At 46.7% G+C, this 25,503-nt stretch overlaps 1 protein-coding gene across 2 annotated transcripts in view; it reads left to right on the forward strand.

The window, feature by feature from the left end:
• Positions 1-25,503, forward strand: part of LOC144470132 (band 4.1-like protein 4) — a 61,420-nt gene that overhangs the window by 15,146 nt on the left and 20,771 nt on the right. For both annotated transcript variants that reach the window (XM_078180985.1, XM_078180986.1), the window contains exons 3-4: positions 22,903-23,007; positions 23,695-23,834. In XM_078180985.1, coding sequence (XP_078037111.1) covers positions 22,903-23,007; positions 23,695-23,834 — 245 coding nt within the window. The remainder of the gene's footprint in view (positions 1-22,902; positions 23,008-23,694; positions 23,835-25,503) is intronic.

Here is a 25,503-nt window from a genome sequence, read left to right on the forward strand (position 1 = left end):
GCCAGGGGCCCAGACACCGCGTTATAATTCAAAAAGGGCTAAGAATCTTTCCGTTTCCCAGAGCGCGTTTCGGCCGCGCCGCCGTGTATCCCGTGTCCAGGGGCTACGTCGGCGGTGGGTTATGGGTGACGGTGCACGGAACGATGGGCGTACGTATCGTGGGGATATACCCCCGGTGCACCTTCGGCCTGCTCTGTTATTAGGCGATATACCAAAATTGGTGGGCCACTTCCCCAGAGGGCAACTCCCTCAGCCATCCAACCCGCGCACACTAATTCGCGCGGCGTTTAACTCGGCTCTCTTTCTCTCTCTCTCTCTCTCTCTCTTTCTCCCGTCCCGGGGGCACGGGACGCTCTTCGGACAACCGACGGATTCCTCGACGGACACGTGATCGTGTGCGCGCGCCCATGCACGCCATATACATGGCTCGCCGACCGGGGCGAGCCCAGAGTCTACCGGTAAACATTAAGAACGAGGAAATTATTGCCTAGAGAGGGAATCGCCGTCTACGGGGGCCCGTGCCGATTAACTGCGACCGTGAAAACTTTCGGAATGCTCCACCGACGAGAGAGAAAGGGAGAGAGAGAGAGAGAGGGAGATACCTGCCACGGTTTACCCCCTCGGGGCTGTTACAATGGAACGCGATCGCGATCCTCGATTCGAAAGGGTAATCTTGTCTTTTCGAAGCGGCGAATTTTTCGGGAATAAAGTTCCGCGGTCAGGCACGAAACTTCCCCGAGTACTATTACCTCCCCCCTGTCTCTCTCTCTCTCTCTCTCCTCCCCGCACCGCTGAGAGAGGGGAGACGTTTTCGAACGTGGCGCTCGTCTTTCTTTTTCTTTTAGGGTGAAACGCTCCTACCTCGGGGAAACTAATAATGGGATGTGCTCGCCGGAGGAATTTCAATCGGTCCGCGAAAGTATCCGAGCAACGTTTCGACGGTTTGCGCGACCGACGCGATTTCCGAGATTCTTTTGTATCCTCGAATCGATTTTTCGCGAAAAGTATTTACATCGACACATATTATCTATATCTATTACATAAAGATTTCATATTATCTATGTCTATAACATAAAGATTTCATATTATCTATAGCTAAATATTTATCTTCTAAATATGTACGCAGTTAATTGGTTAATTTAATCGATCGTGATCCTAGTAGGATTCGGCCGTGGCCCTCGTCGATCGCGGCGAAAGTCATCGCGGAGTCGCGTTTCAGCAGACAAGGGAAGCGGGAGAATGAACGTAGGATTATCCGTACAGAGAGAGAGAGGGAGAGAGGAGATGCAAGAGCGAGAGGATACGATCCGCGAATCGGAGACAATAGAAACGTCGTTGTCGTGAATCAGCGACAGTGCTCTCGAACTTTCGAAGCGATTTTCGTCCATCCTCCTCTATTTCTCATTGGACGCGCGGCGTCCGAAACGATGCGCGACGATCCTTCCCGATAAAAGTTTCTCTCCTCTACGGGGGTGAAATTGGAACCGGTCTAATTATACCCGTAGATCGCTCTCGTTCCCGTCTCCCTTTCAATCTCTTCCCCTCGCCCCTCGCCCCCTCTCCCCCTCCGTTGCTCTTCTCGCCCTCTCGAGCGCGCGCGGGCCGCTGTCGCGTTCCTTCTCGGTTCCACCCTTCACCATATTAAATTCACTGTTTTCCGACGAATTTGTTCCACGAGGAGTCGTTAAAAATCCCCTCGTTACCCTTTGTCGTCTCCAGACTATTGTATTATATACGGCGGGCAAAGTTTAAAGTTGAATTACTTGATCGAGAGACACTCGTGGAAACGGAGTTACAGATTTTTTTTCATCCCCGCCTTTATATATACCCCCCTTCTTTTCATTTTTCATTTTTCTCCCCTTTTTTGCTCGCTCGTTCTCCTCCGTTCGCCCCATTCCCCGGGACGACAGTCTCGTTTCAAAGGAACCACCGCCATCCTGGCCAACGGTCGCCGGAATTTCGGGGATGAAATTCAACGAGATTATCGGCCGAGCGACGCCGTTCGTCTGCTCGATAGAACGACGCGCTCGATTATTTTGTTGGAAAACCGAGCCGTATAGAAAAGCGACCTACTGCGCTGGGAAAATCCTGTGATCGATTACATTTTCTCGGCGAGCAAATCGGGGATCGCGAGCAAAATAATCGAAGCGCACTCTTCGAGAGCGTCGCTTTCATCTTGTTAACGCCAGGCTTGCGAAGCGCTAAATCAGCTATTTTACTATATCTTCTTACTTCCTCTTCTAAATTTACTATATTTTTCTTACTCTATTTACTATATGTTTCTTTCTAAATTTACTAATGAAACAAACTTGTTTTAACATATTCCCTGCAGACATATCTTTGTAATCTCAAATTCAATCTGTAATCTTCAATTCAACAATTGTGAACGTGAAAATATAGGACGCGTGAAAACACCCTATAGATTCAACGATGACTTCTTAGAGAAGGAACGAAATTTGATTCTTATTCTAGCAACCAGTGGAAAGAACTTGTATATTACAGGAAGATTTCCAGCGTGCTCCACTGTCTCCGATTTTCGCTTGACAGCAGAATGTCAGAGACGTGGCTTAAAAATGCCGATAAACTCTTGCTCTCCGCGATCTTATCTGAAAATCGAAAGTCGATTCGACGAAGCCGCGAATGGTGCGCGCGTCTATTCCTCGTCGGGCGATCGAGCAACGGCGGTCCAAGATTCACGGAATCGTCCGCTCAAAAAGAAGAAGAAGAATCGCTGTCAATAAGGACGTTCGTACACGATTCATCCAGGAGAAGTTACGATGACATCTGTCAATAGCGAGGGCCCGGCGATCAATCTCGATCCCGCGGCATCGGTTCCCAATCAATTTGCGTGGTAACCGTAGCTTACTCATGCCGGGCATGCACCGATCCGCCGATCGTGTATCGCTGAAACAGCGAGAGAGCCCGCCCGGCGTCGGAAAAACCCGAAAGGCGCATCCTACGACCACCGCCTATATTCCTCCGCTTCGTTCTCTCCGTTCTCCTCGTCCTCTTCGTCTGCTCTTTCTCCGGCTGACTCGTTTATTAATAGAGTTCCGAGACGAGAGAGAGAGAGAGAGAGAGAGAGATTCATTTCGCGAGAGGAGAGCGCAGCGCAACTCGGTGCGCGTCACCGTGATTTCATCAATTTCAATTACTGGTGGACGTCGCGTCGGTCCGGTCCGCGTTGCATTCCGCTCGCTCGGTAACCCGTGGAATCACGCAATTCCGCGCGCGACGGAAGAGGAAAAAGGAGATGCCACGAGGGTATCCGGGGCCGTGGCGTAGAACGAGAAGATCGAGCGGAACGGACTTCGGCGACGGGCGATGGGACGGATGTGCAATCTAGGCGGGTAAAAAGTCGGGTCAGGAAGTAGATATGTACAGTGTTTGTGATGTCACAAACGTCGATTTATTTTGAAAGCTTCCAATAAAACCCTCTTATAAACGGGTCGCAGGCAAAATATTTATCTTTAGAATATCTTGGAGATAATTCCGTTCAACTCCATAAAATACCAAAAAAGTACATTTTTGTGTCTATAAATTGTTCTATTTAAATACGTAATTCTGCCACCACCATTCTGTAATTAACCCTTTGCACTCGAAGCCATTTTAACTTTGAATCTGAAATCATTTTTCTGATGCACATATTTACATCTTAAATAAGGATGTGCATTTTATATACTATATATATATATATATATAAAAAATTAACTCTTGTGATTCATACCAACACTTTCATTTTTAACAATTTTTCTAAAATTATACTTGGTTGCTATAAAAATCATTTTATTAGGCAACAGAACAATTTTAGTGGTGCCTCAGAGTCACCGCTCGAGTGCAAAGGGTTAATTTTATCTGTATTCCACTATATATTATATATTTTCTAAATATCATACACGAGCATAAATTCCACGTTCATCTTTGAATTTTTACAATGCAATTTTTATTTGCGATTTAAATCAATAGAAAATGCAAGAGTATCGCGTTTACGTCGATCACATAGAAGTTAGTATAAGCAGCGTTATCGCAGAGGAGGATTTCTTTCCGTGGAAGCTCGCCGTTCGTCTCACCGCGCGGCGACCGTCGAGAAAAGGGTAGCGACTCGATATCACGGATTATTAGAGCCTGGAACGGACGAAGAGCCGTGAGCGTAGAGTCGTTCGGTTAGTAACCACGATGCTTACAGCCACTATTTCTCGCCATCGATATACCGGTGTGCCCGGCCCCGGGTATCTTCCCGGTTTTATATATCGCCGGTCATAGAACCAGTCTTGCGTAACCGAACAGCCTCGAAGAATGGCCATGCGTCAAGATAATGTGACCGGATAAACGTAACCCTTTCCGGTCAAACCAGATATACCCGGACCGATACACATTGGCTCCGGCTCTTCTCCGCTTTTCCCCCCTTCCCGCCGCATGCCTCTCCCGGCACCGCGTGATTGCGATTGCCGATTGCTCCCTCGCTCTCGCTTCGAAGAGATCGTCCTCTCCCGCTCTCTCTCTCTCTCTCGGTTCTCTCTGGAATCTGCATATTATTTATCGAGCCACAGGCCGGGTCCGTTTAACCGGGAACGTCGTCGTTCGCCGAGCGATTTTCTGCCGTGCTCAAGGGAATCGAGATCTCTCTCTCTCTCTCTCTCTCTCTCTGTCTCTCTCTCTCGCGTCGCGCAGCACGTACCCACACCATCATAGCGCGAGCCTTCTCTAAGAAAGATGTGCCCGTGTTGTTGCTCGAAAACTTTCGAGCCGTTTATTTGGACTCTCGTTAGCGAGCCGAGAGGAATTGCGTTCGCTGGATGAGGATTCGTTTTTTTTCGATCCAGTCGATGCAAATTCAATTTTAGCTCGATGCCGCGGTTAACTTCGCTGGCTCGTTTCGAGATGGTGGTGGCAATGGGAATGTATCAGTAGACGAACGCGATTCGATGGTGCAATGGAGGTCGAAATAAAACGATTGCGCTGAAAGGTATCGAATTTTTATTTGTGGTAATTTTGCAAGATTCGGTGAGACGGTGATACTTGATTGGAAATCTCTCTCTTTTTGATGGACCATCTGGTTCTCTGAGGAAAATATTAGTAATAATAATATTTATTCTTTAATTTTAACGTTTTAAATTCTTTTTAATTTTAAAGGACAAAAATTATTATACGGAAGATCTTCCAATCTCTCAATGATAATAGAATTTCTCATATTTGAGAGGGGCGTATATTGCAACCAGGAAATTATTATTAACACGAAACCAGTATAATACTAAGAGCAACTCATTGCTGCGTCAACTATCTAAAAAGTCTCATATAGTAAACTAACTCTATTCAATCAAATTAAAATTGAAAAGCCAAGCTGTACAATACCAATATTTTCAACATTCTCGTTTCGCGAATACCCCTCTCATTACGTCAATAAATCAACGCAACAAATTATAATAAATTAGCGTAGAAATTAATTATCAAATATCCGAGCAAAGTTCCACCATCCACGTACGAGAGTGACGCGACAGTCAAAGCGTCGAGCACAAGGGAAGGTATATAACAAGTCCCGACGGCGAACGGAGCGTCGTTGACGGAAACCGTAATTGCAGGGACGTTGAAAGAGCGACAAATACTCGAACGTACATACTTCGAGCCGGTCAGAGAGAAAATAAAGAAGCCCTAAAAGGTTCGGTCCAATTATCTCGCGGGGCATCTGCATAGAATTTACGATGACGCCGCGGCCCCGGCATGCCGGGAAGGAAGGCACGGAACGATGTCTGATTAGAACAGGCCCGGCGTCCACTTCGCGGCCACTCCGCGAACGATGAAAAGGTGGAAAGTTTTCTGAAAGGGGTTCCCTCCCGAGATCGGTTCCTCGAAATTTGTTTCGCTCGGCCTCGGCCTCGGCCTCGGCCGGGAGATCTCATTCCGGGGCCAGCCAATTACAGGGGTAATCCTTATTATATAATTCGCCGGAGGCGTAATCGTTGAAGAGAGTTCTCGCTCGAAGGTTTCGATTGTGCCCCGGTGGCAGTTTTCATCGATGCCGGTTGCTGCTGTGGCCGCCTCTAAAAAAGAGTAGCGAACAACCGCGCGCGGTAATCGAGAGAAAAACCGGTCGGAAATTTTCTGCTTTGCTGGCCCGAGCTCTCTTTTCCAGAGTCGTTCGCCCGAGGATAAGGACATCGTTTGCCTCGAATTGTTTTTATAACAAGCCTGGGAATATCTTCTTCTCCCCTCGTTTCTTTCCGTCTATGTACCCTCTCCAGCCGTCCACCCAGTCCACTCCCCCCTCTCTCTCTCTTCCTGCTTCTCGATTTTCTCTCCTCGCTCCTTCCTCCCTCCCCTTCCTCTCCTCGTTCACGTTTTATTGATTATTCCGATTCGTTATGAATAAAGATCACATCCGAGCGGACAGCACAATTTAACTGTGGTAAACAACTCCTCGCGACTGAACGTCTCGGAGCTTCTGGTCCGCGGGTCTACCCCCGGCGAAAAAGAAGTTTCATCGTTAACGAAGATTCTCTTCGTCTCTTGGCAACCGGCTTCGGCGACCGTCCGCGGTCGCTCCGATAAAACGTTAGGGTGTCCCATGAGTTTCTTCCCTTTTTTTCGATGCCAAATGAATACGCGATATTTCTTCTTTAAGGTGGATTTATTGTGTTATAGGTTTCTTGTTTGATTAAGGGAGTTAGGGTGGTCGAAATTTTGGGGGAAACGATTTTTCGTATATCATCTAGTTCCTATTATCTTTTAAATATAATCAGATAGCGGTTATGCAAGATACATCCGAGGAAATTTATACATATAAAAACAGCCGCTTAAAGTCACTCATAGCGTGGCGCGGAAAGAACTGATGGGACAACTTATGGGACAAATAGTTTTCTCGCGGTGGACAACAATTTTTCTGTCTGAAACACGTCGATGCCTTTATTTTCTCTATTAGAATATCGATCTAGCGACGGCTCTTTTGATGTTTAGAGTATTAAAAAGTTTCTTTACGCGCGCGCTATCAAACAAACGCCGTCCTGGCCCCCGACGGTTCTTTTGTCCCGCGAGAGATTGTCACCAAGATGAAAATGAATACCCAAGCCGAGGAATAGTTGGATCGTGCCTCGGAGTATTATCAGCGTCGCTCTCTCTCTCTCTCTCTCTCTCTCTCTCTCTCCTCTCGCGGTCCCTTTTCGCCTCTCTTTGATATCTTTGAGATCGCTGCTGCACCGAGGCGCCAGATCATGCTCGCGAGAATCATCTTTTACGCCACCGACTCCTCTTTCCGCTTAGGAGCGGAAAGCGCTCTCGCTGAACATCGTTGTGATTTTTATTCGAACATCGTGATCGTTTAACACGATTTTTATTTATTTTAAATCATTATTTAATCGCTATATAAACAGCGAATGGATAGACTCATTTGTCCGGGTGACTCATAGTGAGTTAGTATGATTAATAGATTCTACCTTGCTGTATCGAGAGTTATTCATGGCTCTACTTTAACCCTTTTAGTGCCGGGCGAAAGAGGAGTACCTTTGCGAAGATAAGCGGACGAATTTAACGAATTTATTGAGGTTTGGGAAAAAGCTCGTAAAAATCAAACTAAAAATAATATTTATATAATAATAAAAGCAACATATTATGGAAGAAATGGAGAGTAAAGCAATGGCAATAGATTTTCAATATTTATTGAAAATCGTATGAATAAGAAGGTAAAAATTGTGTTCCCTTTTACCTGTAAGAAAAATCATCGTTTCATCGCATCGCCCTCCTCAATCGTCTCCAACTTCGGTTCACGACTATTTCAACGCACGGAGCATACGGCGGCAAAGAGTTCCCTTCGCGCCATCAATTCCCCGGCAACACTGAGCCGCGAACTGTTTGCGCAGTCCGCAAACACGTATCAATAAGCTCAGGTCGAGTCGCGCGAGACCCACTGTCATCTCCAGAGGCAATTAAGGCGGCCGGCGATAATTATGGTCGGTTGACCGGTATAATCCGTTGCCTTCTCCTTGATGATCCTCGTTCTCGACCGCTCGTTTTCTCCCCGGGGAGAGGCGAGGAGGTGAAGAAGAAGAAGAAGAAGAAACATCAGCGATCGGCACTTTTTCCTCGAGATATTGTCGGCAATATCCATCGAACTGTAACAGTAAGGTAAGACGAGGTCAATTATATCCAGGCAGTAGAATTATCTCGAGCGGTAACCATAGCTACACAACGAATGTCTTCTTCTTCTTCTCTGAACGATGGGGAGGGGTCGACAGAGTCCGGGACTCCGGAGCAGCGCCAGAGGCGGATGTTTGCTCCGGATCGGAGAGTCTCGATGCACCAACCCCGAAATATTCTTCCGGCGATTTTGAATCCCCTTCATCTTTCCGAGGCTGGAGAGATCCCCTTCATCTTTGAAAGCAGCCAGTTGAACGGGCCGAAAGGCGGCAGCGATCTCGACGATGTCGAGAAGGCTTTCGACGGGAAACATTTATGTATATGAGACGCCGTGACGTCGAAGAGTCTGTTGCGAGAAGGTAGCCAGATTCTTGGCTAAACGTCGCCGGCGCGAGCGTGTTCTTCTCGTCGACCGTGTGCGATGACTTACCACGTGTGTCGGTGGTTAGCGTGCTACTATGTTAGCGGATACAATGTGTTTCGGCCGGTTCTTTCGTCGGAACAGTCGATTCGGACCCCTGCGGTTGATTCGCGTTTACAAGTGTGTTCCGATTCCCACGACAAAACTCGGCGCGCCGCGCCGCGCCGCCGCGTCTTCGCCGGGGGCTGAAAAGTAGCGCCGTACGAGAGAATCGGCCGGAAGGCAGAAGGAGAGGGCGGTATGCCTAAATAAATGGTTTGCCTGCGCGTTCCCTGGGTGTATGAAAAATGAAAGAAACGATCGCAGTGACCGGGGCGAACGAGCGAGAGAAAAAGACGGGCAGCCGAAGACAAAGAGGTCGTTCGGAGCACGCAACCTAAAGATGATTACCTACCTTCTGGACCTTTACCCGGGTCCGTTCGGCCTCGGGCCACGAGAGAAAGGAAGTGGACCTTCTTCTTCTTCTTCCTCCCTCCCTCCCTCCCTCCCTCCCTCCCTGCCCCCGTACTCTCTTCTGCCTCGATCCTTCTCTTTTCCTTTTACGCTGTTTCTACCTTATGACCGGCGCGCGGCCGCGGCTGTTCCTCTACATCCAACACTCTTCCGTCTACACGCGTTTCTTGTGTCCCTCTTCTCCGCGTCTCTCGAGTCCGCTGCTCTCGCGATTTCGCTCGGATTCTCGCGCTTCTTCTAGCCTCCGTGAGCCAGCACCTTTCAAAGTCCTTATCACGGTGTATTCTCGCTGACGCGCGCGTATAATTCAATTCATTGATTTATTTGTTTATCGGGCTGCTGTCCTAATTCCCTTTAATTTTTGCTTCTCGCCAAAGCTTTCATTAAATATTCCAATGTTCATTTAACGCGTTATAATTTCGATTTTTCTGACGTTTCTGTCTTTGGAAATATTTTCTTGCCTCATTAGTAATTTAATAATGTTTTTTAAAATTTGGCGCAGTATTCTTCTTCGTGTAGAATTCCACGCTATTTTATTTATTGAAAACATGTTTCTAACGTCAATACTAATACTAATGTCAATACTGTCATTAATACTATACTGCTAGGTAATGCAAAAGAGTGAGGGATAGAGAGAGAGAGAGAGAGAGAGAGAGAGAGAGAGAGAGAGAGAGAGAGATGAGGGATTTTTTTCCTGCGACCAGATTTGCTCGAAGAGTCGGAGACGTGTGACGGAACTTCGCGGTACTCATTGCCGCTGCCTTCTGCTCCTCGATCTCGACGGGACGAGAAAATCGAGTTCCTACTCTGTAATTTCATTTTCCGGTTCTGTCTCTATTCCCGTGCGCTTCTAGGCTCTCGGCAGTGCCTCCGTGCAGCTTGTTCAATTTACGACAAATCGTAGATATTTAACCCGCAATAATGTCGCAAAACCGAGTCACGCTGCAATGGAACTCGACCAATTTAGAATCTCGGCGCCAATGCCTCCATAATTCGCATATCATTTATATTTTTATAATAATTCGATCTTCGCACCAAAATCTTGCAAGATTACGTAAGATCGCTTCTAAAAATATTTAGTAATATTGTAATAAAGCAAAGTAAATATTTAATATTATAATATAGTAAAAGTGTTCTTACAAAACAGTAAAAATATTATTGCAACATCACAGCATTCAGTATGAAGAAAAATAAATCTAATTTAATTAATCTAATAAAATTAAGTCTCTTTATTCGATGTTGCAAATAATTTTTTAATTTTCTCTATATATTCAAAAATCAACCCCCTTATCTCTCGTGACCAATTATAGTACTTCCTCCATTATTCTTATTAAAAATTCGACCACTTTAGAAATATTCCAATTTTGTGTTTATAAAAGCACGCTCGATAAAGATCGTGCATTGGATATTGCAACGAAATAAGCCTTTTCGAACCTTGTAACAGAAGACACTGTAAAAGAGCGGAGATTGCTTTGATAGTTCCGAGGCGGGCAGCGTATGGAAATTTCATTACATTTAATGCAGGCTCTGCCCGCTCGGTTCCCTTTTCCCTTTCCCGTGCCGCGTCGGGGAACGAGAAGACGCGAGAGAATTTTTCTTTATCCGACGGGGATGCGTCTCGTTCCGTCGTTTTATTGCGTTATAACCTATCTAGGCTTTTCAATCGTCCCCTCTCTAACCGGCGCGCTGCGTGTTTCTTTCTTTCGTATCGCGTGCTATGTTTCTTCTATTTTATTTGCTACAGTGTACAAATATCAAAGAAGAACTGAATATGATACTGCTATTTTAAATGCTACTATTTTTTAAGAATTTACTTTATTTAAATTAAATTATAATTATATTTTTTAAGAATTTACTTTATTTAAATTAAATTAATTAATTTATTAAATCGAATTTGAATCCCCTGAAATTTGCAATTCGGGGGACACTAGAATCATCTCACGTCATCAAGGAAATAATTAAGTACAAAACAGTCCTAATCAACGTGTCTCCAAAAGACGTAACAGTTCAACGGGTTAAGATCGCCGTAAACGATAAAAATCATTTCGAGAAATCCCCGCATGCCTCGCGCGTCGTCGTCCATCCCTAACCTTGAAAGTACAATAGAAATACCAAAAGTGCAATAGAAATACCATCGGCTCAAGGTGCTCCGGATCGGTAACGGATGAAAAATTCGATGCAGGTTAAAGGTATCGTTCAATTTCGTGGATCAATTCCACGGTGTTGCTCGCCGGAGTAACGAATCGCTGCGTAGAGAAAAGAGGGGAAACGGAATAGTTATAGCCGCGGCGGTCTGCGGAGGAGCAGCACCGAGAGCCGTGTTACCACCGGACACAATGCCCGGTGGAGAACCGAGAGGAACACAGGCGCGATGCGAGCCCGGTGATTCCGCGCGCGGAGCGTATGCAAAAGGAAATCGTCGGCCGAAGGTAGAACGAAAGAAGAAAAGAAGGAAAGACAAAAGGAGGGAAAGAGAGCGAGAGGAGAAAATAGATATGTAGGTGAAAGAAAAGGATCGGTGCGCGTGTCGGTGTGCAGTATCACGGCCCCGTTGTGTTTGTTTTCTTGATTCCTTGGCCCTCGTCCCCGCTTCGCGGTGGTGTCTTTTCTCGAGCTGCACCGGCGCGCGGCGCAACGAGAAAGGACGATCCGTGGACTAAATACAAGGGACTGAGACTTCTCAAAGTAACAAATACTTTCGTTGCTTCACGCGTTACCATCCGGGTGATTAAAAATAGTAATATTCTCGACTGTTCGTTCTGAAATCCTGGATTTATTGCTCGTGAAACGCGATTCTAAAGGAAAAAATTCCAATCGTAATATTTGTTTGTTTAATTGAATCTAGACAAAATCTATTTTTCTGATTATATATTTTTTATATATTTTTGACAGGGTTTTCAAAGTAATAATGGTATTTTTTAATCAATTTTCATTTCTTATAGCCAATGCTATCGTTCGGTCGCATTTCTTTAATTTGGTATTTTTATATTCTCTTACTTATTGTATAACATCTAACAATTGAACAAAATCTTCTAACGTTACGCGAGAGCATTTGAACTTTACACTTCTGTCTCGCATGGTCGCACCGTGCGTCGCGTCGAGCATCGTTTCTCGAGAAACGTTCGTTAATCGTCTCGTTTTCGTCGAACCGCTTCGCATCCCCTATAAACCCTGATTCCCATTGAAACCCTAGAAAACGCTAGCCATCTCTCAGGAGGAGGACGACAGCAGTCAGCGGTGCACTCGAACGCACTCGCTGGGTATTTAGGTGAAAAGGCCGATAAAAAAAGCTGCGCGGGTTTATTGAACGAAAACCGAGGCTCGTCCGTAACCACGAGACAAGAAGGCCCTGGAACAACGTTGGAAAGGTTTCGGGCCGTGTTCCATCTTGGTAGCCGCGGTGGAAACAGCGGGCCATTGTGCCGCGAGTTCGAAGTCTGCTGCAGAGGATGCCACCCTGCTTCGAGGGGGCGGCGAGAGAAGCGAGAAGCTAATGGAAAGGATGGAACGGAACGAGAGGAGCGTCGAATCTTTCGGTGAATCGGAAACTCGGAAGAGAATTCTGCCCTTGGTGGTGGAAGTCGCGCCAGGTGGCGGAAACGCGGGCAAGAGTTGGCACTGGCTGCGAGGAGGGTAGAAGGCTAGCTTAGCTAGCGTTTCAGCAACCTGCCGAGAACAATGATACCCTGCACAATAAACAAAAGAGGCGCAACGATCTATCGTCATTCGTATTTTTGGCAAAGTGCGCTAAACGACGATACGTCGTCGTCATTTAAGAGGGTTAATCATCGATGCGGCGGGGGGCAAAAATGCTGACACGAAAACAAGAACTACCGGCGCGACTTGCGGCCTCGACGCGTCTTGCGGCGAAGATCGCGCGGTACCGGGAACCATCGAAGCGTTACCTCGAACCCAAGGGGCACCTCTCTTGTAGCCACTCCGGTCCCGGCCGTCCCGCGAAGCATAAATAGTAAGGGTACACGACGCTCCACGTCAAGCTTAGCGGCGGCGGCGGCGGCGGCGCGGCTGAGAAAAAGTGACAAATGGCCTGACGAAGTGCCGTCCTTGCCGGCCGTCGAAAACCTTCTTACGCCGCGGGCATATTAAGCGCGGACCACGTTCTACACCTCTACGAAACTATTTATAGGCGACGCAGCCGATAGACGAGCCCCGTTACTAGGAATCTATCCTCGGCTTTTGTCCGCGCGCGTTGGATAACGTCGGACGATAAGCGGGGAATAATTAACCCTTTGCGCTCGGGAAATTTTCACGGATCAATCTCATCATCTATCAAAAGCCGTAAGAACATATTCATAATTCATTTAAAACATCATTAGTAAACTAATGGGTTTAAAAGAAATATAAAATGGTAGAACATTGGAAATAATTGCATTGTTTAATTAAAATTTGATAAAAGATCGTGTAGATAGAAATTTGGAGAAATGAAAGTTATTAATATTGAAAGTAGTATAATTATCGGCAATTTTTATAGTGTCCCCACTCAGGGGACATCCGAGTGCAAAGGGTTAAACCACGGGTTTGCGGCACTGAGTGCAAGGGTGCACCACGTGCCAGGTATCAAACTTTACGTTTCAACGAGATCCGATTAAAACGGAGCTGTCTCCGTTGTATTCAGGAAGCTGCGATTCTAGAGCGTTAGGGGTCGAATATCGCGGCCACCGGCTATAGTCGCGTATCGAACGATGAGGGCGACAGCAAACAAAGGTGAACAAACGACCGTTGCCCAGAGGTAGGAATTGCGCGCGTTGACTCTGGCCGAGGTATGGAAGTTGGAACGGATCTCTCATAATTAAGCATGGCTCGCGGGGTCTCGGGTTAACGCGTCCATAGATCTGCCGGTGAAAAAATGCTAATGACCGAGCGCGGCCGGCAAGAACCGAGGGGGGGCCCCCCGAGAGAAGTCGAAGCAGCGAGAAACACGCGATATACCGAGAACTACCGAAGCGTTGCTTCTTTCCAGCAATAAGTTACTCCGGCCTGTGCGCCGTCGATCGTAACGTAACCAAGCCGTGTGTGTGGCGCGGAGAAGGCGAACGCGACGTCCTGGAAAAAGTGACAAACAGCTCGCGGTGGGTTCGCCGTGGTTCTTTAACAGCGCGAACGGTGTCGCGCGAGCCGAACGCGCCGAACATCCAGCGAAAGAGCAACAACAGAGCGAACAGAGCGAGCAGAGCGAACGTGCGAGGCATACGCTCGTGTTTCCCTTTCGCTCATTTAATTAACTAATTTATTTAATTACCTAACGATTACCTTGCCCGTCCCGCGGCAGCTGTAATTTATTTTTGCCGCGGCAACCAACCGATCCCCGTTTATTCTATCACGTGCTCGCTGGCCGCGGGCAACGCGAACGAACAAAGATTGCACGGGCTGCGAGGTGTGATTGATTGGCGAGGCTAATTAATTTCGTACGCTTCCGCGGTTAGCAGAGACTCTTGTCCCGAGATCGGGACTGGTGATTATCTGTTTAGGAGGCCTCGGTCTGGATTGATGTTTCGGGCCGCTGGGGTGTCGTTGCCTCTGGTGAATGGTGACTCTCAGGCATCACTAATATTGTTCCTTCACCCATCAAAATAATTTTGATAGCAACAATGTCTAATTTTAGAAAAATTGTTAAATATGTTAGTATGAATTAATTCTCGTGATTATACATTTCGTCGCTCAAAATGAAAATACTATAAGACAGAAAAATTATTTTAGATTTGGAACTAAAATGGCCTCGAGTGCAAATGGTTAAATACTAATATCATTAATTTCTTCCACGTCGAAGTCAAAATAAATTCGTTTGTTATCAAAGTAAAGAAACGAAGGTAAATTGACAATAATCGTCGGATCTCCTCGCGGTGTAATAAATAGGGGTTATAAATAGCCAGGCAATGAAGCGGCGCGAGTCGAGGTGTCGCGCATCGTCGAGGGGACCGAAGGGTTGATTCGACGAGGGCCGAGGGCGATATTCACCTGTAGCTTCGCCGGGCGACGTACGCAATCCCGGTCGAATTCCCCGGGGCACCTAGCCGAGCCGAGCAGAGCAGAGAGAGAGAGAGGAGAGAGAGTTGAGCCGAGAGCCGAGGCTTGTCGGCGGTGCGGAGGGAGCTCTCGTGCCTCGAAAATTGGTATTCCCCGGTAGGTCTGGGTTAGCGGCATCGGTATGTGGGTATTATACCCTTTGTATTCCGATGTGACACGCCTCCGTCACGTTTGCGGGCGTACAACGACAACGCGGGCCACGGCGACGGCGACGACGACGACAACGACAACGTTCGGCCACGGTGCAACGACCACACCGAGCTATAGTCGGGGCAACGATAACAGTCGTCGTCTACCTGGTCAACCCCTTCCCTCCCGGCCGGCCGCTACGCCCAGCTCGTTTGGTACAGACCACGGACGTACAGGCTCGCGTACGCGTACACACCTACACTTACACGCGTGCCGTGCACAACACGGTCGTCGACGGTGGGGCACGTACGTGGACAACCGTACGTGGACGCATTCACCGACACATCCGACCCATACGTTCCTGCTATACTGGGTGATGACTTCGAATTACGGGGCAACTGTAATGTCCGCTGTATCGGAAAGCGATTCGCGCGAATGCCGCTTATCGGGACGCGCCGAGACGGTCGACGATATCTCGCCACCTTTTACCGATATATTACAATTGGACGCGTTCGATCTTGAATTTTGACGGGGCGTGTTTGCGTCGAGGAACGCTCGAATATTCGGGGCTCGGTTTCCGAGTTGAGAAGAGTATGGCTCGGTGACTGGAAATTACCAACTTCAACTGGAACCAAGTGACTGGAAATAGTCGAGTAGCTCGAATTGATTCTAGTATATTATATGTATACTTCTGCTATTTTATTTATATTTGTAAGAGATATTTTGAGAAAGGATATAACGTGTACCAACGAGAGCCTCTTATAATCTCTATATAAAATTAAAATTAATCTCTATATAGAATTAAAATAAACGGAAATGACAAGAAAAAAGAAAAAATATGCTGAAGAAGATGGAACAATACGCACAGATAAAACTAGGTGTTATTGTTACCGCTAAAATATTTGTAAAGCTGTGCGAAAATATCCTGGAGAATAATGAAAAATATCTAAGATAAAGCGGCAATAGTTGATTAATAATCAGGTATAGTTTATTCGGCATCACTCAGAACGTTCGATCACAAAAAGCCGCTCGAACCGCGTCCGAACCGCTCGCTTAATTCCAAGCTACTCTTTTCCTTCGAGTCGCTCGATCTTTCGAGTTCTCGACGCGGATTAATTATTCGAGCCGAGTGATTTGCGAGCACTCGAACAGCTCTGCTTTGCATACGACAAGGTCTTACGTATTCTAATACTTTTATTGTCGATTTATAATTACAACCCTCTCGATAGAGATTGCAAAAGTCAATCGCCTGAAGATGCGATCGGTTCGTCGTTATTTTTCGTGGAACGACGATATCGATCTTCGACCGGATTCGCTCGCGGTACGATCCGCGACGAGCAATTCGGTGTCGAAGGAGGCTCACCCTGTATACGGAAAGGAGGGTCCCTCTGGTAGCGGAGAGGCACCCGTGGCCGTATGTACGTTTGAGAATACATTATGTAAGGAAAAGGCGAAAAAAGGTCCGTGGAATAACCCCCACCAGGAGATTCTATCAAGTCGTCCCTCCGTTCTACTCTCCCCTCCCCTTCGTCTTCGGCTTCCCTTCTTCGCTCCTCTCTCTTGTTCGAGCAGCGTCGCGCCGCGCCGTTTGTTCCTGCTGCACACCCCTCCCGCGACCCCCGGGGAACATCGGACTGCTTCGGGCCAGGAGGCGGCAGGGCATAGACCTTCGCTCTGCTACAGTGAGTCAAAAAAGTATTCGTACGCCTAGCATTTTTTGCAATAACTTTCCGCGAACGTATGGCACCAAGGAACGGAAACTGTTTCGCTTAACCCTTCGTACTCGGAGCCATTTTAACTGTAAATCTGAAACAATTTTTCCGGTGTATAGTATTTCCATTTTCAGTGACGCGGTGTATTTTATATATACCAATTTCGATTAACATAAAAATTCGATTTACAATAAATAAATGATATTCTTATTTAGTAGACTGTATACATGGAATCTTCGTCACGAGATTTCTGACTCGTTATTATAGCGCAAGAGGGGTTAACTTTCACGGGTTTCCTGCGATCTAGACAATCGTCTGGAGTACTCGAGAAGGGAAGAGAAAGAGAACGCCAGGTGTTGAATCGTGGTAGACGAGGGCAACGGAACGAGAGACGCAACTTCGTGATGCAGAAGTTTCAGTTTCGCTGGATTTGGTTCTGGCTACGCGAACGCGGTTCGTATGCTGATAAATTTTACTCGCGACCGAACCGAGCGAAGAAACCTGAGCGAAGGAGGGACTCAAAGAAAGAGAAAAAGAGAGAGAGAGAGAGAGCTGACAGAAAGAAAAAAAGGTGGAAACAATGCATCCTGGAAGTAGCCGGACGAACTCCGGCTGGCAGACCGACCGGCAGACGAGGGGAACGGGATAAAGATCGAATCGCTCGACGGCAGGATTCGCAGTCGATTCTTCTTCGGGGCGGACCCGATAACCCTTTCGCGATCCACCGATTCAACGATTAGGCCCTTCGTCCGGTTTTTGGACGCCCGGTGAGGGGCTCGAGGCCAGCGAACTGCCGTTTCAAAGACCTATCTATGCAGTCCGGTTTCCTGCTAATGTCCTATCGCCGCTAACAAGTCAGCCAAACGACCGTAGCCTCTTCTTCGTTTCCAAGGAACAAGCATCGGACGCGTGGCTACTAAAACGGTTGCCACTACCGATACTCGATAAAAAAACAACTCGCCACCCCTCGGCTTCCAAGTTCTCGGTCGTCGTCGTCGCGAATGCTACCTGTTTCACTTTATCACCTTCGTTTTTCTATCTCGGCATTCTTTCGCCGTGTTCCTCGAGGAACGAACACATGGTTGCTCGCGGTTGCTCGTTCGGGATCGTGATTTGATTCCGACAACTTTTTCCATAGGCTTGTTGCTACCACGACGGCATAAATATCGCCGAAAAGTACGCCCTGCGCGCAGTTTCCCCTGTTTTGCGATTCAGCGCCGCGACCCACGGCCGATTCACGAAATGTTCGGGAGCTACACGGCGTGTCTCCCGGATCACGTAGCCGGGGACAAACTGGTCGGCTACCAGCCCCGATCCTCCTTCGCCTTGTTCGCGGTTCCTGTGTTTTCGAAACGAGAGAGACATCTCGTCTATTCACATTTGTTATATTTTACTATTAATATTTATTAATTATATTATAATATTTAAATATCGAATGGGAGAAACTGAAAATAAGTTCGAACGTCTCCCTTTCCTTCCCTTAGCGATAACATTGTCTCTTCACCGGCGCGTCGTTTTTCTGCTCTTTCGATAATATCGCAATGCAGCTACATTTCATTCGAATCGCATCGGCGCGCTGGATCCGGTCTTAGTAGCGGGGGACGAGATAAACGAGAGCTTTAATCAAATCGTTCGCGGACTATAGCTCTGGCGAAAAAGCTCGCGCCAAGGCGTTTACCGAGGCTGGATGCAGGAAAGATAATCGCTTGCCGCTATTATATCAAATATTTATCCTCCTCGTCGCGGTTTAATGTGCCCGCCAGTGCATTCGGCCTCGCCTCTCACCGTTTCATTAAGAAACCCTCGACAGGCTCGGCGATCTCGCTTTTAGCCGCGTTATTCAAATCCGAATTTACGGCGAGGATCTCTCGTGGATCGTTCCGCGCGCGCAAGAGTCGTGGAATACTCTCGCGCGCGAGGCGTCCGCGGGCTCGTAAAACGCGGCGTTCTGAAATATCCCACCGGTTTCGAAAAAGATTCCCCTTTTATCTCTAGCGTTCGCGGTCACGAACGGGTTTGAAGTCGAAGCCAGCCGGGACTGTGCGGAGAGTTATTTTGCGGAATGAAACGCGAGCGGAAAATTGATCGTTAGCCGGTGCGGGTCGATGGAGTGTCGTCCGGCATCGATTGGAATAAATTTAATCGTCGCGCGCGATACGCGACGTTTATTTAGCCGAGCTGCGGGACAACTGTAACAGTTACGAACCCCGGCGCTAATAAAATCGAATCGTTCGCGAGAAGATAAATTCGTCCGGAACGACGACGCATCGAGAGATTTTCCTTAGTTATTTTCTTCGTCGAATACGTTTTCGTCCTTGGATATTTCGTCCTGCGATAGTAGCAAGGATTCGTTCACTGCACGGATGTGTCTGCTTTGCTCGCGGAGATTCACATATGCTCGCGCAGAGAACGGGGATCGCCTGGTCAGAGCAAAAGCGTGGGCGCAGCAGGTGGAATAGATCCAGATACGCCGCGCGACGAAAAACGCTCTCTCGGATTTTTCATTTCGGATATCCTCGTTTTTAAAATCCTCGCCGTATTTTAACGAGTCGGAAGCAGAAAAATCGTTCACGAAATACCGTCGTTGTATTAAAAATATACAAAAGTACAGGAAAATAATTGACGTTCGTGCATTTCGTATCCACTAATGATGCAGGGGATGCGGACAGTATGGATGTATCATACTTCGAGAAATAATTGCAAAAATAATATAAAAATTCATCTTATTCTCTGCCAAAAAAATATAACAATATTCGCGATAGCATTATTTAATCAGAGTATTAATTCAAAGTAACTTTTCCGATCTCTTATACTTCGATTTATTGAGTAATAATATTGCGATTATTAAAAATAATATTTGTTACTATTTTACATTTTGCCCGCGGATCGGAAACTCTTTTAGCAGACTGTGCATCGTCGGTCCCGAAGACCAGGAAATCTAATTAGTGGTCCGGCTCGGCCGTGAATTTCAGATACACCGTAATTTCGGAATCGATTAAACCGGTGATGAAGCTACCTTTCCCTCGCGGCAGGGCACCTGTTCAACCTCCGATCTCTTCCCCGGCTATAATCTTAAAGCGCTGTAATTTATATTAATTTAACAATTGATTGTTCACGGGCCACGATTTAACGGCCACCGCGGCGGCGCTTTCTGCCCGGGCTGTCGTTCAAGGCTGGTTCGCAGCGGTACTTTAGACGTCGGTATCCTCGATTCTTCGAATTAGTCGCGGGGATGGAAAATTTCACTTTGCCGGACGACAGCGTTCCCGATACGCTATTAACCCTTTGCTCTATAATTATTATTATTATTACTTTTTGTTAACGAGCTAGTAAGACCCTTTTGTGTTACACAGGGATCGCCGTCGCTTTAATCAAATTTAACGATAACTAGAACAATACGACGAAGAATGGTGAACAAGAAAATGTTAACACAACATTTGGTATTATGCTATATTAATATTATATTAATTAATTCAAGATCAAATCTCTTAATGCTCTAGTTATACAATTCTGAGATCCTAAATTGGTTTTAATTTACAGCAAGTCAAAATATTTCTGTACAACTATACTTTTTCTTTTTTATAATTTTTTCCAAATCCTTTTCTTTTTCATATTCTTTCCTAAATCGTTCTCTGCTTTATAATCTGTTCTAAGTCATTTTAATTATTCTTAACCCGCTCATTTGACGCTCGTTTGTTACCCCATGGCGTTCACGGTGTGTTCGGGACTCGTGGCGTGTTCATGGGGCGTGTTTTCGTAGCCGATCGTTCGATTGCTCGCGATATCTCTGCGTAAACCGTACCAAGCCACCGAACACGCGTAATCTTGCCCGGGAAAGGAAGAATATCCCCGAGTTTGCTCCTAATTAGCGTAGCCACGTTTCCATCCCTCGTCCCTCGCCCTTCCGTTCGCTCCAACCCCTAGTTCCCTTCCTGTATCTGTCTCTCTTGCTCTTCCACCTTTCCAACCTCTACCTCGAGAGAACTCCCTCCTTCTCTCTCTCTCTCTCTATCTATCTTTATCTCTATATTTCTCTCTTTCTTGCTCTATCTCTATATTTCTCTCTTTTTCGCTCTATCTCTATATTTCTCGCTCTATCTATCTTTATCTCTCTCTCTCTATCTCTATATTTCTCTATGTCTCTCTATCTCTCTCTTTTACCGTCTTTGTTTCTCCGTCTCTCAGTCTCTCTCTCCCTCTCCCTCTCTTCCCTTGCTCCATCACGATCGCTCATTAAACAGCAGAACGGGCGCCCCGTTCTTCCCCAATGTACAGTGTACACGTTGCACACTGTACACAACGCTGAAATTCGAGGATAATAATTGAACGCCGCGGCACACCGCGCCGCGACGGTGTCCCTCTAACGATTCGCGCGGCATGGATCCGCTGTGACGAATTGCCCGCGATACGCTCGCTGTCCTATCGATCCACGGGCGGATTCGAGACGCTCTTGGTTCCACGGAACCGTTGTGTTCCGTTAAAGCGTACTACACTCCTTATGCTTACGCGATACGATGGAACGTAACGGTCTGGCGGTGCCTTGGAGAGCGCCCATCAAGACCTCGACGGGGTAGGGAATGTATAATTTGTTTCAGTATATTTTTTTTTGTTATATCGCTGGAGTAAAATCTAAAAGTAATATATGAGGTAATATGTGAGGGTAGGTATAGTTTGGTAGATAGTATTTGCGAGTGTATGGCTTTAATTGAAGGCAATATTAAGCGAAGGTGTTAGAATTGTAGACAGATAGGGTGCGAGACAGTTGATTGAGAAATATATTTTAACCCTTTCAATTGTAAATCTAAAATCATTTTTCTGGCTTCTAGTATCTCCATTTTATGTAACAAAATTTATTCTACGCCTGTGAAATTAAGTGACTCATATATTTACACTTCCATCAATTTTTTTATTATTATTATAATTGTGGATGCGACGCGACGTAGAGTCTCTGTCTAATCGCAGTTCCGAATTATAATATTCACCCGGTAGACGCGCCATGCCGCGGTGCTTCCGTTCCATACTCCATTCCTTGCGCAACTTATTTACCTAAGAACACTGGCCTAGTCGTAACAGAATAATTGAAAATTCCTCGAAGAAATGGCGCGATAAACCCGCGTCTTACAAATCGCCCGGATCAATTCCGGCCGAAGAGAAAATCGCCGGTTTTTGCGGGACAAGGAGAAAAAGCGACCGGACAGGATTGAATCGCGATAAGATCGCGACTCGGAAACGATAGCACGCTTGTTCGCGTTCACCGGGGTTGCCGCACGGCTAATCTCGAAGTGGCGCACGTCCAGCGTGGCTCGCGTCCGCCGGGATAATTGGCCGTGGAAAAATGAAATTCTACCGGAGCATAATGCGACACGTTGCGCGCGATTCCGTGACGGGTGGGCAGATATCCTGGCGAAAACCACCTTGTACCGTTACAGCAGACCTGTCACGCACCTTTGCATAATATCGACGGATCTGTGTGTACTTCATCTCCTGGACCGAAATATCTAAAAGGAAGAATAGAAAGGAGAGAACTCCGTACTTTGACGAGTCCAAAATTCGAAATCCCCTGTTATTAATATTTAAGTATTCGTGTAAACTCAGGCACGGAATATACATTAATGTTCTGTCCCTTCTAAGAAATTATAGCAATTGAAAAATTCCAAATGGTATGTGAAGAAAATGGCACGGCGGGGGGTTAAGATGTTAATTGTAAAAAATTTAAAAAATGTAAAATGTAAAAGCATCCTAAGCAAGGATTAATTGAATAAATAATACTGTATCTCCGCGCGCACGATACGAAAACGTGGTTCCGGCGACGTGTTCAACGACGCGTCGAGCGTCACGATTTAAATCGCGTCACGGTCGATCGGACGCCCGATCGAAAGTCACCGGCCGATGATTCTTATGTAGGTCGGCGCAGGAACAGGAAGCAATTTCGCCCGTGTCGCAGAGACCGCTGCGCCCACCGCTGCGAAATGCTTGTGCGCGATAACTCAGACCGTGCTTTTGGTGTTCTTGCAGAGCTCGAACCTGGGTCAAGAGCTGCTGGACAGGGTGTTCAGGCATCTGAATTTGTTGGAGACTGCGTACTTCGGGCTACGATATCTGGACCACGGCAATCAAACGGTAAGCACCGTCTATTCTTAATTAGACCGCCAAGGTAGAAGCCGCGCTTTTATACAACCCCTTCCAAAAGTATTTGAACAGAAAATTCTTGGCGGAATTGCCAGAGAATTCGATAAATGTAAAGAGGTGATATGGAGTTGCTATAATCTTTGAAATTTGTATATTATGAGTGTATATCAAATATTATATATATTATTTAATATATCATATGTTGTCATGAGGTAACACGTCAATTTTTTAAAAGGCAAACAAATTTCTTTTCATCGATGCTTTCGCCACGTTTTTCAATTACTTCTTTCTATTGTTTCGGATTCTTCTTGGTCCCATGCTTCTTGTACTATATTCCTGGTACGAGATATCAACCCTTTGCACTCGAAGCCATTTTGACTGGAATTTCGAAATAATTTACCTGGCTCGGTGGTTTATTCGAAGTTTACCGTTAATTAGATTTTCGCGCTGAAAAATTCACACGGAAACGGCGATGCCCCGGAGGCGGCCGACTCCGTTCGGCCCTCGGGGCACGATAGGATAGGATTATTATCTACGGGAAACGTCGAGCCGGCTGCAATTTCCGGCCGGCTCGATCAACAGTTCGTGAACGATGCTCTCGGCCCCCGATCGGTCGGCCGTCGGCTTTTAATTATTTTCGTAATAATATCTCGACTGTGTTGTTCGCGCACTGTTCAGCAATGGCTCGACCCTAGCAAGAAGATCGGGAAACAGCTGAAGGTGGTGAAGGGAGACCCGAGCTCGGACGTCCACACCCTCTACTTCGGCGTGAAGTTTTACGCGGCTGACCCGTGCAAGCTCATCGAGGAGATCACAAGGTCAGTAGATTGAATTTACCAAAATTGAATTTACCATCTAGATTAACTAGCTGATAACTCGCTCCCATCTTCTGTCGCGATGATAAATAATTGAATATCTCCGCGGAGACTCGCCAGTCCTGACGGTCGCTCCGACAAGCCTGACATAACCTCACATAACCTGAAAAGGGGGTAAAGCATGACCCATGCTTTTCGTGACGCAGCGTTTTGGCATAAGTGACCTACAGGTCAGCCTAATCGGTGGCTCACGGTAAATGTTTGGGGTACCGCATAACAGTACAAAGGAAGCCAATCGAGAATTTCCGTCGAGAAGCTCTCGTCCCGGGGAAAATTGATTAAAACGTCTCGACGCGCGAACAGTCGTCGGCGATGGTATTAAAAAGACCATGAAAGAACCGCCGCAGCGCCGGTTCGCCGTGCCGCGCCGGTAGCCGAAGGTGCTAATAACAGTAATTCGAAGATCCTCATCCTGGCTGCGACGTAAACTCGTCCCACCGCAATTTCTCGGCTCAGGACGCCGCGGTAAACGATTAGTCGTAGACGAAAACAATGCTGTCACGGGAGAGGACATGCGAGATCGCTATCGGTTCTATTGCGAGAATCTAACAGTACCCTTCCATTCTATTCGCGGCGCGAATGTCAGGTTATGGAGGAGCGATTTTCCGACGCTATTGAAAAGTTCGTTCCGCGTATTGTTCTCCGGGGCTCGGCTGATTAATCAGCGTTTTCTAATCTGTTTGGTCGACTTCTAATCTGTTTGATAGGCTTCTAATCTGTTTAATAGACTTCTAAACCGTTTGATAGACTTCTCCGTCAACGTTGACGGATCGTCGACGACGCGTCGCTCTCGTGTCACAGACGTTAAATACCCGCCTCGTTATACTAATGAGTCGGGCTTAAGATTCTCTTTACCTCCACGTCGAGCCGCGCTGTCCAAGCTCCGACGACGCCGTCGCGTCGCGACGAGGATGCGAGAATTTCAAACACTCGGCATTGCGCTTCTTCCAGAGCGTCTTTCACGGAATGTCACCATATTGCAACGTAGTGCAAGGGGTTAAGCTAGCCCGAGGTTAACCCTTTACTAAAAATGATCGTGCCGCGTTTCGAAATCATTTTTCTCATATTCATTTATATTTAGAAAATTGTTAAAAGCTGTTAACTGTTGCACCAATGAAACGGTAATACTGCAAGCCTGAACTTGAATTTCCGCTTAAAATGGCTTCGACTGCAAAGGGTTAATTTGCCATTTTTAGTAAATTCCAAGGGAAAATCGTAAAAAGTCGAAAGAAGAATCGAAACGGTGCATCGAATACAAATATTCGACTATAAAATTATTCCCGCGGCTCCGTGGCACGCGGGGCGTCACCGATAATAATCGATCGCGCGAATCTCCGGACGCTCGATGTTGATTAGCTAATTGAACCCGATCAAGGGGCAATTCTCATTGTGCTCGGCCGAGTTCAATTTCTATTGTATAGAATAGCGCATTAGCGCATAGAGAATCCACGGTGTGTCCCCCGACCTGTATAATGCATCCTATTGTCGAGACTCGCACAATCGGCGCGACGAGTGACGAGCGACGAGCGACGAGGTCAATAAGCGGCCGTGTAACAACGATATGCCTTCAGCCTTAAAGTCTGTCTTCCGAGCCTGAAATAACAGGGAAATC

Source organism: Augochlora pura, chromosome 5, assembly GCF_028453695.1.
Source record: "Augochlora pura isolate Apur16 chromosome 5, APUR_v2.2.1, whole genome shotgun sequence".
Lineage (NCBI taxonomy): Eukaryota > Metazoa > Arthropoda > Insecta > Hymenoptera > Halictidae > Augochlora > Augochlora pura.